Source organism: Perca fluviatilis, chromosome 2, assembly GCF_010015445.1.
Source record: "Perca fluviatilis chromosome 2, GENO_Pfluv_1.0, whole genome shotgun sequence".
Classification (NCBI taxonomy): Eukaryota; Metazoa; Chordata; class Actinopteri; order Perciformes; family Percidae; genus Perca; species Perca fluviatilis.
The window spans coordinates 37,450,509-37,464,106 of NC_053113.1; the positions used below are offsets into that span (position 1 = coordinate 37,450,509).

General features: G+C 40.7%; 1 protein-coding gene across 1 annotated transcript in view; it reads right to left on the reverse strand.

Annotated features, from left to right (window-relative positions):
* Nucleotides 1-328, reverse strand: part of tada2a (transcriptional adaptor 2A) — an 11,851-nt gene extending 11,523 nt beyond the window's left edge. Inside the window, exon 1 of the mRNA XM_039789278.1 lies at nucleotides 191-328. Coding sequence (XP_039645212.1) covers nucleotides 191-215 — 25 coding nt within the window. The 5' untranslated portion in view covers nucleotides 216-328. The remainder of the gene's footprint in view (nucleotides 1-190) is intronic.
* Nucleotides 329-13,598: the final 13,270 nt, after the last annotated feature.

Sequence of the window (13,598 nt, forward strand, 5' to 3'; positions counted from 1 at the left end):
TTTTTAGCATCTACATATATGCAAAGGCTGACAAATATGCAGTAACGTTACATATAGCTAACGCTTGCAGAGCAATGCTAGCTGCAGTGGAGCTAAGTTAGCTAACCACCGATAACTTGAGAAAGGAGCTATGTGTTTAGTGTAAAGCTGCAGCGGTTACATTTTGCTATATTATAATATCGATACTTACTTCCAAAAGATGCCAGACGCTCCATAGGACACTGTTTTAACAAAACTAATACTACAAAGAATACTCTTTTCTTGTTTTTTTTTTCTTTTTTTTCTCTTCTTCTTCTTCTTCTTCTTCTTCTACTTATTTTTTGGTAGATTACTACTTTTGTATTATACCGCCACCAGCTGTACAGGAGTGTGTAATACCATGAGCTTCATAGAGTCTATAGGCTTGAATTCATTCAAAACAAACAAACAAACAAACAAACAAAACAAACAAAAATAAATAAGTAAAATAAAATTAAAAAATGTATATTCTTTTCATTAAACCAGTATTATGAAAAAAAATAAATAAAGCTTCAAGTCTCTCCCTTGTCTTGTTCTTCAAGTATATGTTCAAGTTCTCTCCTTTCATTTCCTGCCAGTTTATTCTACTATCATTATATTTCTCGCATACAAAAAGTACATGTTCTACATCTTCTTTGTCTTCGCATTCTATGCATAAGCCAGTACCAGTACCTACTATTTGTAAGGTAGCATTCAATCCTGTGAGAACTTTTAATCCCCAGCCCCCCCTGATATCTAGTTGGCCACTTTTCTTCTGTCTGGATACTTCCTTCTGTGTAAACTCAGCGCAGTAACCCTTTTCCCGGTCACAGTCTTCTGTAATTTATGGTAGTGTCTAGCATTAGACTCTGCCTCCCATTCAGTTTGCCATCTTTGCATATTTTCAGACTTAATTATGGATTTGGCTTCACCCTTCCCCAGTGGAACATTAATTCCTATACATTTGTTTTTCAACATCTTTTTCGCAATTTTATCAGCCTCTTCGATTCCTGTAAAACCTACAGTACAGGCCAAAAGTTTGGACACACCTTCTCATTCAATGCGTTTCCTTTATTTTCATGACTATTTACATTGTAGATTCTCACTGAAGGCATCAAAACTACGAATGAACACATATGGAATTATGTACTTCACAAAAAAGTGTGAAATAACTGAAAACATGTCTTATATTTTAGATTCTTTATTTTAGACTCAAAGTAGCCAATTATTTCTTTGCTTTTTGCCTTTGGTGTTTGGCTTTCTCAATGAGCTTCATGAGGTTGTCACCTGAAATGGTTTTCACTTCACAGGTGTGCCTTGTCAGGGTTAGTTAGTGGAATCTTTCCCTTATTAATGGGGTTGGGACCATCAGTTGTGTTGTGCAGAAGTCAGGTTGATACACAGCCGCCCTATTGGACAACTGTTTGAATTCATATTATGGCAAGAACCAATCAGTTAAGTAAAGAGAAACGAGTGGCCATCATTACTTTAACAAATGAAGGTCAGTCAGTCTGGAAAATTGCGAAAACTTTGACTGTGTCCCCAAGTGCAGTCGCAAAAACCATCAAGCGCTACAATGAAACTGGGTCACATGAGGACCGCCCCAGGAAAGTAAGACCAAGAGTCACCTCTGCTGCTGAGGATAAGTTCATCCGAGTCACCAGCCTCAGAAATCGCAAGTTAACAGCAGCTCAGATTAGAGACCAGATGAATGCCACACAGAGTTCTAGCAGCAGACACATCTCTAGAACAACTGTTAAGAGGAGACCTTCATGGTCAAATAGCTGCTAGGAAACCACTGCTAAGGAGAGGCAACAAGCAGAAGAGATTTGTTTGGGCCAAGAAACACAAGGAATGGACATTAGACCAGTGGAAATCTGTGCTTTGGTCTGATGAGTCCAAATTTTAGATCTTTGGTTCCAACCGCTGTGTCTTTGTGCGATGCAGAAAAGGTGAACGGATGGATTCTACATGCCTGGTTCCCACCGTGAAGCATGGAGGAGGAGGTGTGATGGTGTCGGGGGCTTTGCGGTGACACTGTTGGGGATTTATTCAAAATTGAAGGCATACTGAACCAGCATGGCTACCACAGCATCCTGCAGCGACATGCCATCCCATCCGGTTTGCGTTTAGTTGGACCATCATTTATTTTTCAACAGGACAATGACCCCAAACACACCTCCAGGCTGTGTAAGGGCTATTTGACCAAGAAGGAGAGTGATGGAGTGCTGCACCAGATGACCTGGCCTCCGCAGTCACCGGACCTGAACCCAATTGAGATGGTTTGGGGTGAGCTGGACCACAGGGTGAAGGCAAAAGGGCCAACAAGTGCTAAGCATCTCTGTGAACTCCTTCAAGACTGTTGGAAAACCATTTCAGGTGACTACCTCTTGAAGCTCATCAAGAGAATGCCAAGAGTGTGCAAAGCAGTAATCCGAGCAAAGGGTGGCTACTTTGAGGAATCTAAAATATAAGACATGTTCTCAGTTATTTCACACTTTTTTGTTAAGTACATAATTCTATATGTGTTCATTCATAGTTTTGATGCCTTCAGTGAGAATCTACAATGTAAATAGTCATGAAAATAAAGGAAACGCATTGAATGAGAAGGTGTGTCCAAACTTTTGGCCTGTACTGTATATGAGCTGGAACCCAACCAAACTGAACAGTGATTCCAAGGTTCCTGAAATGCAATAGTAAATGTTTAATTTCAATAATCAAATCTTCCCTTGATGAGTGACCTGTATCTAGGCTATGAATAGCTGCCATGGAATCTGTACTCATATTTTAACATACCCATAGAATGTGAATTTGATATGTCCCTGACAATATGCTGCAGAACTTTGTTGATTTGGATACTCTCTCTTTCCTTCCAAAAGTTCACTGTTAACCTCTGGTGTCTACTTTTCTTCTTCAAGGTTTACGGTTTAAAGGTAGCTGGAGTGATTTGTGTTGCATTACTGCCATCTTCTGGAGGACGTGAAGTGTGCAGTGTGCTTTTCTTTTCTTAATGTAGTCATTATTACAATATGGTCCTCTTTCCACTCCATTTTTAAATAAATGTGAATGGCTTCCCCTTATCTCCTGATCCCAGCGCTATTGTCACTCTTTATCGATTTTTGACATTATTTTGAATACTCAGTCAAGTTTCAAGTGTATTTATGGTCATATGTACGCACTGCAATTACAAAGAAGCAAGCAGTAGCTTACTTGGCGATGAAATTCTTAGTTCTCAGGCTCCCTCCAACAATGATCATACAAATGTTTATTAAAAGAAAATCGTGCATGTAAATATGACAATCTAAGACATAAAATACCACAGAAGTTAAAATATAGGAATACTATAATAAAATAATATATATTTGTGATAGACAGGTGTACAGTAATTGCAAAATATATATAAAACTGTAGTAAATGTACATGTGTAATGAGAACCAGAGGCAGTAAACAATATAATGTAGCCTATACAGTATATATGGAGATGTAAACAGGTAGTACAACAGTGAGTTAAAGTTAAAGGTAAAGTGACATCTACAGTATGAATCAGTGCGGTGTGAGTGTCCAAGATGCACCTGACTTAATACTGAACAGAGCAGAGACACTACAGACTAGAACTTTGTTTGGTTTGACTTGTTAAACCCATTCTAAAGCCATCAAAATGACAAACAACTCAACAGTATACATCCTTAAGGAATTTGAAGTTTGTATATTTCAACTCTGATAATCAGTTATTGGATCTTTGGACCCATCAGTATTAATCTGTGTATCTTTATATTTACATTCCTTAACTAAATCTCACTCACTAAATCTGCACACATTTTCATTGAAGAAATAAAATGCTCGTGGTCATTCTCCATTCTACCTCAAGGTGTTGATCTTGCACCGTTTCTGTTAAGAAAACAATAAAGGCCTTGCAAGTCTCTGTCTTTCTCTGAGCACAAACTACCACCTGTGCCTTGTACAGGCCAGTACGTTTTAGGTTGGATAATGGACAGACATTGTTTTTGCCCTCCTTAACTCCACGCCATTACAGAATGACTTGCCCTGAAAACAGCTCACTCTAATGCAATAAATATCTCTGCTACTATTCCTGATATTTTCCAGTGCCTGTGTCCAACTTTGGCTCCCTGGATCAAATACAACTCCTGCTACTCAAGGACACCCCTGGTGACTTGCACATCAGGGGACCTGGCAATACAAAGATCCAAAAACCTTCATACATAAAACTGCAACTCTGCATGCCTCAAAACCACTAAACATAAATGAGAAAGTATGGTTTTTTTTTGTGTGATTTGGATGAAATGAGCCTTTGATTCAGTACATACTGTATGTGACATCAGCAGCTAGCTGGAAACTTTCTCACATGACAGAGTAATGGTAATGTTAAACTATAGGTCACTATAGATCACTTTACAACCAAAGGTGTAAATTGACATGACATGACATTTAGGGGGGGAATTATATCTCTCTGACTTTCAAATTTGATTATAATTGATGCCAAAAATGTAATGTGTAATGTACCCTTTATTTCAGCAAATACATATGAAAAGATCTGTACACCCATAAAGGGGACATAGTGTGGCTACTAAACGGCATATTGAGTTAAATCTGAGTGTTCTCCTTTCCTCTTTTTACCCTGAGCCATCTCTGTGAGGACGATCCACAGTGACAAGTGCGTTCAGATGCAGCGTACCCTGCGTCCCGTCTGCTGACCCTCAGGGGTTGTCTTGGACCTCTGGGGAGAGACTTAGTCAGCATGAGGGGCTGTGAGCAACACAGATCCACAAGTAACGACGAAGCGGCCTCCTGACAGACTGTGCACAATAAAGGGACAGTTGTACTTTCTCTCTCTGTGGAATTTCCAGCTTACTGCCAGATCAAAGTTTGTTTAACAATCCTGTGAGAGCGATATGATTTATTTATCTTTAAAAGAGGAACTTCTCTTTTCTGTGTGTCAGTTGGCAGTTCTACCCTAAACAACTCTCACTGAGGCTCACAACAACTGTATTTAAACATTAAAACATATTTAACACCCAAACATTACACCCAATTGAGATTTCAGAACGTCTCAATCTAAAAAAATTGGCGTTAATATTCTGCTATAACAGCCTCCGCTCTTCTGTGAACACAAGAAGATTTTGGACCCTGGCTGCAGGGATTTTTCTCCCATTCGGCCACAAGAGCATTAGTAAGGTCCAACACTGATGTTGGGCGATAAGGCCTGGCTTTGCTTTCAGTGTTCCAGTTCATCCCAAAGGTGTTGGATAGGGGTTGAAGTCACTCTCTACTGTCAACAATATAATAAAGGTAAAAATGCAACAACAAAAATCTGAAAACGTTTGTTAATGTTTGCTGCAGCCCAACTTGTATGTAACTGTTGACAGTACTGTAGCCTCCATACGACTTTAATAAAACAAGTCACAACAACCCACTGCAGCCAGTTTGCAATGCCAGGGTCAGCTTATGTGGGAGCATACTGTATAAAATCACATCTTGGCAGTGAATGTGGGCAAATCCATTATCCACATGGAGACTAACAAAGAAAATAATGTCAGCTTTACAAAGTGACATGTGTGCTCCCGTACGACAGCCCCTGCTGCAGCCTCATTGCCTGTAGGCCAACCTGCTGTCTCTTCAGCCACATGCCACCCCCGCCTACCCACAGTGCCCCTCTCTCCTATGCCTTCACATTCAGAGCGAAAGCCCTGAAAGACCAGGCAAACCCCCAGCCTGCAGGCCTCACACTGCTTATGTGGATCGAAGACTGAGAACCTTGGGGTTTCTCTGTTATAGACGTGTGCCAGATTATACACCAACCAAACAACGCACACCCCCACCCCATTAGATCTTTAAAAACTCCCCCAGTCTCTGCCCACTCCTTTGCTTCTTAGCAAAGCACTTCCCAGCTGCTGTGATTTGAATACGAGGGCCCCACCAAAGAAAGAGGGCATCTGGCACACGCCTAAGAGGCTAAGAAAAAAAGAGTTAAACTGCTCCTGTCATGGAAATGATCTGAAACAAGATTAAGCCTCTTAAAAAAAGCAAAGAGGTAAAATGGACACATGCCCTTAAATAAGTCCAGACAAAAGGCAACATGCGGAGACACCTGGATAATGTCGATATCCTCACAATGAGTGGTTGCTTGGAGTGGTCGTACACATTGAGAGCTTTGCTTTGCAAATTGGATTCATGAGTAAAGGTCAGCGAAGAAAATTATATTTCTTTAGTTTGTAATTAAGGACATGACAGCAGTAATTGCGTAATCACTCTCTAAAGGATGTTTTCAGCTCAGATTTATTAGGCTACCTGCCCCCATCTGGACACTATCGCTAATTACCATACAGTTGCTGTGTTCACAGGAAAAGGTCCAGTTACTGAATGGAATTAATTCATTACACATTGAGAGAAACAAGTCTGTTTTGATTTAGAAAACATGTCCAGGGAAGACAGTGGTCATTGAGCCTACTGATTATATTTTTGTGGAATTTTTACCATTCTAAATACAGTAACTACAACAATTAAAAAGGATAAGATAAGATAGACTTTATTAATCCCACACTGGGGAAATTCCCTCGTTACAGCAGCTCAAAATTGAAACACAACAGATAAGAAAAATACACATTAAATAGAAATAGATAATAAATATATAAACAATATAATAGGAAAATAGAAACATAAGAGAAATAATAGTAAGTTTCAAGTAAAGGTAATTCCCAATAAAGTCAATAAAAATGCTTGAAACTGTACGGTAAATGCTCACTTGTACTTCATCACAAAAACAATCCCAGTTAAATATTAGGACATATTACATTTAGATTTACAAGGGAGCAGAACTGGCATGGGAAGCTGAGAAATTGTGTATTTTATATCTAAATAAAGTCTATACCTTTTACTATTAGTTATTCTACATACATTCCTTATTTGTCCCTCCTACACAGCTGCAGAGCGGTTGATAGATGACAGGGTTGCAATGCCTTGCATTAGGGCACTCTAACAATTTGGTGTTGTGTTTACAGATGATGCAGCGACACTCCTTTTATAAAGGGCCACTTTACTTCCCACTTGATGGTGCTTATGATATGATATGATAGTACCTAAAGTGTCTATAAAACAAACCCAATGAACATGGATATAACACAATATGCTATTGAGTTGGATTATGGGAATTGTAGTATCCAGAGGTTTTGGAGCTCAGCCCAAACTAGGGACCTCAAGTCAGGAGCTTTATGGAAGTGCAAAATGGAATCATTGGAGTATGTCTTTAATACTTGGTATGTACCCTGGCTTAGTTAAGGGAACAAAATTGAACGCATTACTTTTCACTACCTTTGGTAAGCCATCCCTGAAGTGTCAACAACTTCATAAAGTTACATTTGAACCACTAATGGAGATCAAATACTATCAGATTCTCAATGTGGTGCAAAGTGACTCAGGACAGAGGTCTTTAAACAGAGAGCTCATGTGTTGATGAAACTCTAGATAAGTAGACTAGACATTTTTGTCATTGTGAGGAGCAGCTGTTAAACTTAATTTTCTTGTTTCATCCATGTTTTGTGTTAAGTGGAGAGTTTGGAGCGGGGTTCAAATGGCTGTTGACATGCAGTACTTGACACTGCAGATTTACATGTAAGCACAAGCCGTGAGATGTTAAAGAAATTAAGAGGACTCTGCATTAAGTGTCATATAAATGTCAATAACGATCCAGATTGACTTCCTTCAGCATCTACAACGTACTCAAGCAGTGTTAGTGTAAATAAATTCATGAAAACAGATGCCTCCCACACAAATGTGTCATTAGTTTATTTTCGCTGAACGAGAGGTTCTCCCTACCCTACATATGTTCTTCCTCCCTGTGAGCCCGATGGACATCCTCTCCCCACGGCCAAGGTAACACCAAGGAATCAGCACAGTGAGAGTTCAGGGAGGTTAACAAGTGGGTGTGGAATGCAAGTGTTTCCCACGCGGCATACCTCGACACACTAGCCCTGAGAAAACATGTGTCAGACCTCAGCACAGCAGACTGGAAATCCACGAGATCTGCTCGAAAGGGCCACAGCGTCTGAGGAGCCATCGGGTTAATTCAAACAATCTGGGGAGCAGGACAACAGTGGTGGAGGATGTACTCAGATCCTTTACTCAAATAGTTTGCAAGTAAAAAGTCCTGCATTCAAAATCACACTTTAAGAAGTCGTACAGAAGTATTATCAACTAAATGTTCTTCAAGTATCAAAACATTCCCCTCTAAAATGTATGTAGTAGAAGTATAATGCAACATAAAATAGAAACACTCAAGTAATGCACAAGTAAAATTGTACTTATGTACAGACGTGTATAGTCCAGGTGCCAGAAAGTAAAAATCCTGCCATGTTTTTGGATCTGCCTCTACATCTAGAACAGTGTTTTCACTAACGAGCTCATCTACCTGGTAGAGGAGCTGGTTTAGTGATGGTTGGGACAGCTGCTGGACAGGATTTCTACTTTCTGGCACCTGGACTATACACCTCTGCTACAGTACTTGAGTTACTTTCCACCACTGCAGGAAAATTAAGATGCGGACAGAGTGGGAACATGTTTAGCGAGCCGAGGGAAGAGATTTCTGTGGCTGAAATGCAGAAATAAAAAAAAAAACACTCAAGCACACAACAAGTGGATGTCCCCCACTGAGGCCGAGCTGTGGATGGAAAAAGAGCTCCCCATGTGAACCACACCGTGTTTCCTATGTACCTCTTACGGCAGAGCGGCTCTACCACAACACTGTCAGAACGCATCAGCTGCTGGAGCCATGATGGCTTCCACACTCGGGTTCTCCCAGTGGCGCCCTGGAGAGACGCTACAGGCCTGTTGCTTTAGTCCTGCTCCTAGCAGCCTGTTCAGCCTGCCTTGGTCTCACTACATTGCAGAGGGATCCCTAACACAATATCCCCCTCGGCTTAATCTGGGGGAAGAATGGTGACGTGTATTTTGCATTATCCATAGTGGCGTTTGGGAGAATGGACAGAAATAACAGGGAGGGGTCACACGGGCCAATGTAAAAAGTATTTATTTTTTATAAAAGGCTGATCTGTTGTAGCTGGAGCATAAATGGCCTTGAGCCCTAGAGCTTTTATGAGAAGAATAATATCCTCAGAGCATGACCGGATGACCTCATTGGAAACTTAGGAGAGCCTCACGTTAATCTATAATGTCTTCTTTCTACAGGGTGGCAAAAATGTGTCATGTCATCACTATATTCTCCTCTCACAGTGGTATGCAGCCTGTCAACGGAGTGAAAGTATTCTTGGTTGTCACCTGCTCTTTTAGAAGTGAATATGTGTTGAAGTGAGCAATGAATGGCAGGGTCAGAGCAGGAATGCAATGACAACAGCATGAGAGGGACAGAGAGAGATAAAGACACATGCATGTTGGTTAGACGTCACCAGTCATACCATACAGCACCAGTTCAGGGTTACGACCTGTCCGCTTTCTACTTCACAGCAGAAATGTATCTCAGCCTGGGTGTCCACTGTGAGTTTTCTGTGGGACCAGATCACAAGAGGGGATTACTGAAGCCAGCTGTTGGGTGGGGGAATGGGAAGGGTTTTTCCCCAGTTACCGGTTCACGAGAGTACAAAGTGTGATTTTAACAGCCTGATCGTGGTCAGTGGACGCAGTGTAATGACACCAAACAGCAGAGGGACACAGAGGACATGCTGCTGCCAACTTGCAGACATCCCAGCCCAGACAGGGGCAAATGGTGTAAGTACATCCCAGTGGTACAGCTGGTGAGAAAGTGTGTGATAAGTCAGGCAAGACCTGGGATATGACTGAAATCTATTTGGGATGTTAAGGGAATAAACTTTAACAAAATACAGAAACAATTATTACACAACTCCAAATGAATGCTAATGTTGCTTTGTGGTTTTTCTCACATTCCCGGCATGAAAATACTATCACAGGCAAACATAATAAAGCTGGCAGGCTGATATTGCCTTAATATCTTAATAGATAAAAGGTGTGGTGATGGTCGAGAAACATCCTGAAACTATGGCAGACAAATAGGAACATTCCTTTAACCCCAACTATTTAACAACACATTAGCCAATATAATCCATAATCACAATAAAATGTGTTCGGAAGAGACTCCAAAGTCTCAGAACTGCTTGAAAAAGTTGAATGAATACAGTGCCATTGTTTGCAAGCTTGGGAACAGGGCTCCCACGGGACAAGACGTGACTGAAAACAGGGACTGGGATCAGGGCATTTGGGTTTAAACTGGCATGTGGTTCTCATTGCTGCAGCGTAGTGAGTGATCGTGGTGTACTGGTGCTTTAACTGGCCTCGGCCTTGCACGTGAGCCGATCAAAACCACATGTTCCAGTGTGATTGTGTCTGTGGGCTCGTAAAGATGGAGCTCTGGCTGAAGAGCTGCCCCTGGCTCACACAGCCACACAGAGAGACCCTCTTTGCATGTTAAAAAAACATTTTTCCCACTCTCTTGGCTGATGCAACATAGTACAACTTCCACATGGAGTGTGTTTCTTTCCTGACTAAGGGGTTTCGGAGCTGATTTATTGTACAGTACTGTTGTTGAAATGAATCTGGTGGAGTGGGGCTTTTGTTTTTCTGAAAGCCCTCCTTGAGTTGGTAGTCCAACAGCAATCAGTGAAGAATGGAAGTTATTATAAGGGAATTACGGTCCAAAGGAGGAAAAATGACTGTTTAGATGTTATAAAAGAGGTTTTACAGAGCTGCTGTTTGTTTAGGAAAGATGACATCCTCTTCCTTTATTTAAGGTCAACTGTTGAAAAAAATACTATTGTCAGTTTGAGTCTGCATCTGGTTTACATTTCCTAAACTTTTTGTTGTGTACAGATTTTTTGTGTACTAATTGTTGCTGGTTTTAAAAAAGCAAACTTTGTTGTCCATCATAGCTGAAAATGAACTGTCTGGTGACAAAATGCCCTAAATTATAAGACAAAGGTTAATAAAGTAACATGTTTTTAAGGGTTATTCGTCCTGAGGCTGTCAGATGATTGCTCAGTGTAACGTGTAATGTGTGGACTGACATGAAAATGTAAAACTCAGGTGCACAGAAACTGTCAAATCAAATTAAAGGTCCCATGACATGGTGCTCTTTGGATGCTTTTATACAGACCTTAGTGGTCCCCTAATACTGTATCTGAAGTCTCTTTTATATAGACCTTAGTGGTCCCCTAATACTGTATCTGAAGTCTCTTTTATATAGACCTTAGTGGTCCCCTAATACTGTATCTGAAATCTCTTTTATATAGGCCTTAGTGGTCCCCTAATACTGTATCTGAAGTCTCTGTTATATAGGCCTTAGTGGTCCCCTAATACTGTATCTGAAGTCTCTTTTATATAGACCTTAGTGGTCCCCTAATACTGTATCTGAAGTATCTTTTATATAGACCTTAGTGGTCCCCTAATACTGTATCTAAAGTCTCTTTTATATAGGCCTCAGTGGTCCCCTAATACTGTATCTAAAGTCTCTTTTATATAGACCTTAGTGGTCCCCTAATACTGTATCTGAAGTCTCTTTTATATAGACCTCAGTGGTCCCCTAATACTGTATCTGAAGTATCTTTTATATAGACCTTAGTGGTCCCCTAATACTGTATCTGAAGTCTCTTTTATATAGGCCTTAGTGGTCCCCTAATACTGTATCTGAAGTCTCTTTAATATAGACCTCAGTGGTCCCCTAATACTGTATCTGAAGTCTCTTTTATATAGGCCTTAGTGGTCCCCTAATACTGTATCTGAAGTCTCTTTTATATAGACCTCAGTGGTCCCCTAATACTGTATCTGAAGTCTCTTTTATATAGACCTTAGTGGTCCCCTAATACTGTATCTGAAGTCTCTTTTATATAGACCTTAGTGGTCCCCTAATACTGTATCTGAAGTCTCTTTTATATAGACCTTAGTGGTCTCCTAATACTGTATCTGAAGTCTCTTTTATATAGACCTTAGTGGTCCCCTAATACTGTATCTGAAGTCTCTTTTATATAGGCCTTAGTGGTCCCCTAATACTGTATCTGAAGTCTCTTTCCTGACATTCAGCCTTGGTGCAGAATTCCAGCCCCTAGAGCCAGTCCCACAATGACCTTTCCTTAGGATGTGCCATTTCTGTGTCTGTAGCTATTAAAGAGGAGAGAGGGGGGTGGGGCAAGGTGGAGGGGGGGGGGCTTGACCAACTGCCACTTTGCTCGTTTGAAAGCCATGATGTCTCTCTCTCTCATGGGTGGGCCAAATGCTCTGGGCGGGCAAAGCAGAGAAAGGGGAGGTAACCTTGCTCCTTATGACCTCAACCGGAACGCGTAGCTCCTATGGCGCCATTTTGATGCTACCAAGCCATCACCTCCCGTTAGCATCCCATTGACTCCCATTCATTTTGATGTCACTTTGATAGTGAATAACTTTACATCTGAAGCGTTTAAAGACTCTGTTTGTCCATTTTTTATTTCTAAAGAAACACGACAATGTATAAAAGGCTCCATTACCTTGTACCTCACGTTATGGCTCCGTAGCAGACGTTTTTTATAAAAATAGGCTAACGATTGTGTCATAACCACGAGACTTATCTCCTTACATATACCTACACCCTCCGTCTCTGTAAGATTGGGAATGATTGAGACTTTCAGACAGGTTGCTCACGTCACATTTACGTTGTATCTCTCAGTTGGACGCTGTTCAGTAACGCTCAGCCATCACTGGAAAAGTGCTTCTAATATCCTTCACTGGTCTCCATCCATAGCAAAGGGATCTGTTGGTCCAGTTTATATATGTCTATGCTCATAAGGAGCAGATTCCAGATCGGCCCATCTGAGCTTTCATTTTCTCAAAGGTAGAGCAGGATACCCAGGGCTCGGTTTACACCCATCACCATTTCTAGCCACTGGGGGACCATAGGCAGGCTAGGGGAATGCTAAAATGTAAAAAAAAACTCATAAAGTGAAGTTTTCATGCCATGGGACCTTTAAGCCATCATGTATACTGTGATAGAAATCAGGCAAATTTGAAATCTATGGAAAAAAAATCCTGACATCTCCAGATTTTACTGACACAAACAGGAATAATTGAAATAAAAGGAGTAATCTAGATCAGATTCCCAACCTTTTTTCTTAACCCTCTACCCCTACAAGCATTTCAGATGACCTCAAGTAACCCCTCATTGACTCCACATGTTTAATCGCTTTCATTTGATATTGATTATATAAAAGTGGATACTGTTGAATGGTTCATGCAAATTTAGGTCAGTTTTGCAGTTGTACCACCACCTGGAGTGGCAGATAAGCTGGATGTTATCTGTTGCTTTTAGCTCACTATTTCAACTGTTTATCCATTTTAGATGTTACCTGCTTGATTGCTTGCTAATTTGAATTAATGCACTTTCAAAGTAGTGTTCACACATTGCAGCCGACTCAATATATGGATATATTTTGTAATCAAATAATAACTTCTATCTTATCAAATTAGTTGAGCTACACCACAATCTCTCCACGGACACCGTTGCAACTGCAGAAGTACCCCATAGCGTACCTTTGGTTAGGAATCACTATCCTAGATTAGTGATTCGAACCAGGCCCGGATTATCCATAAGGGCA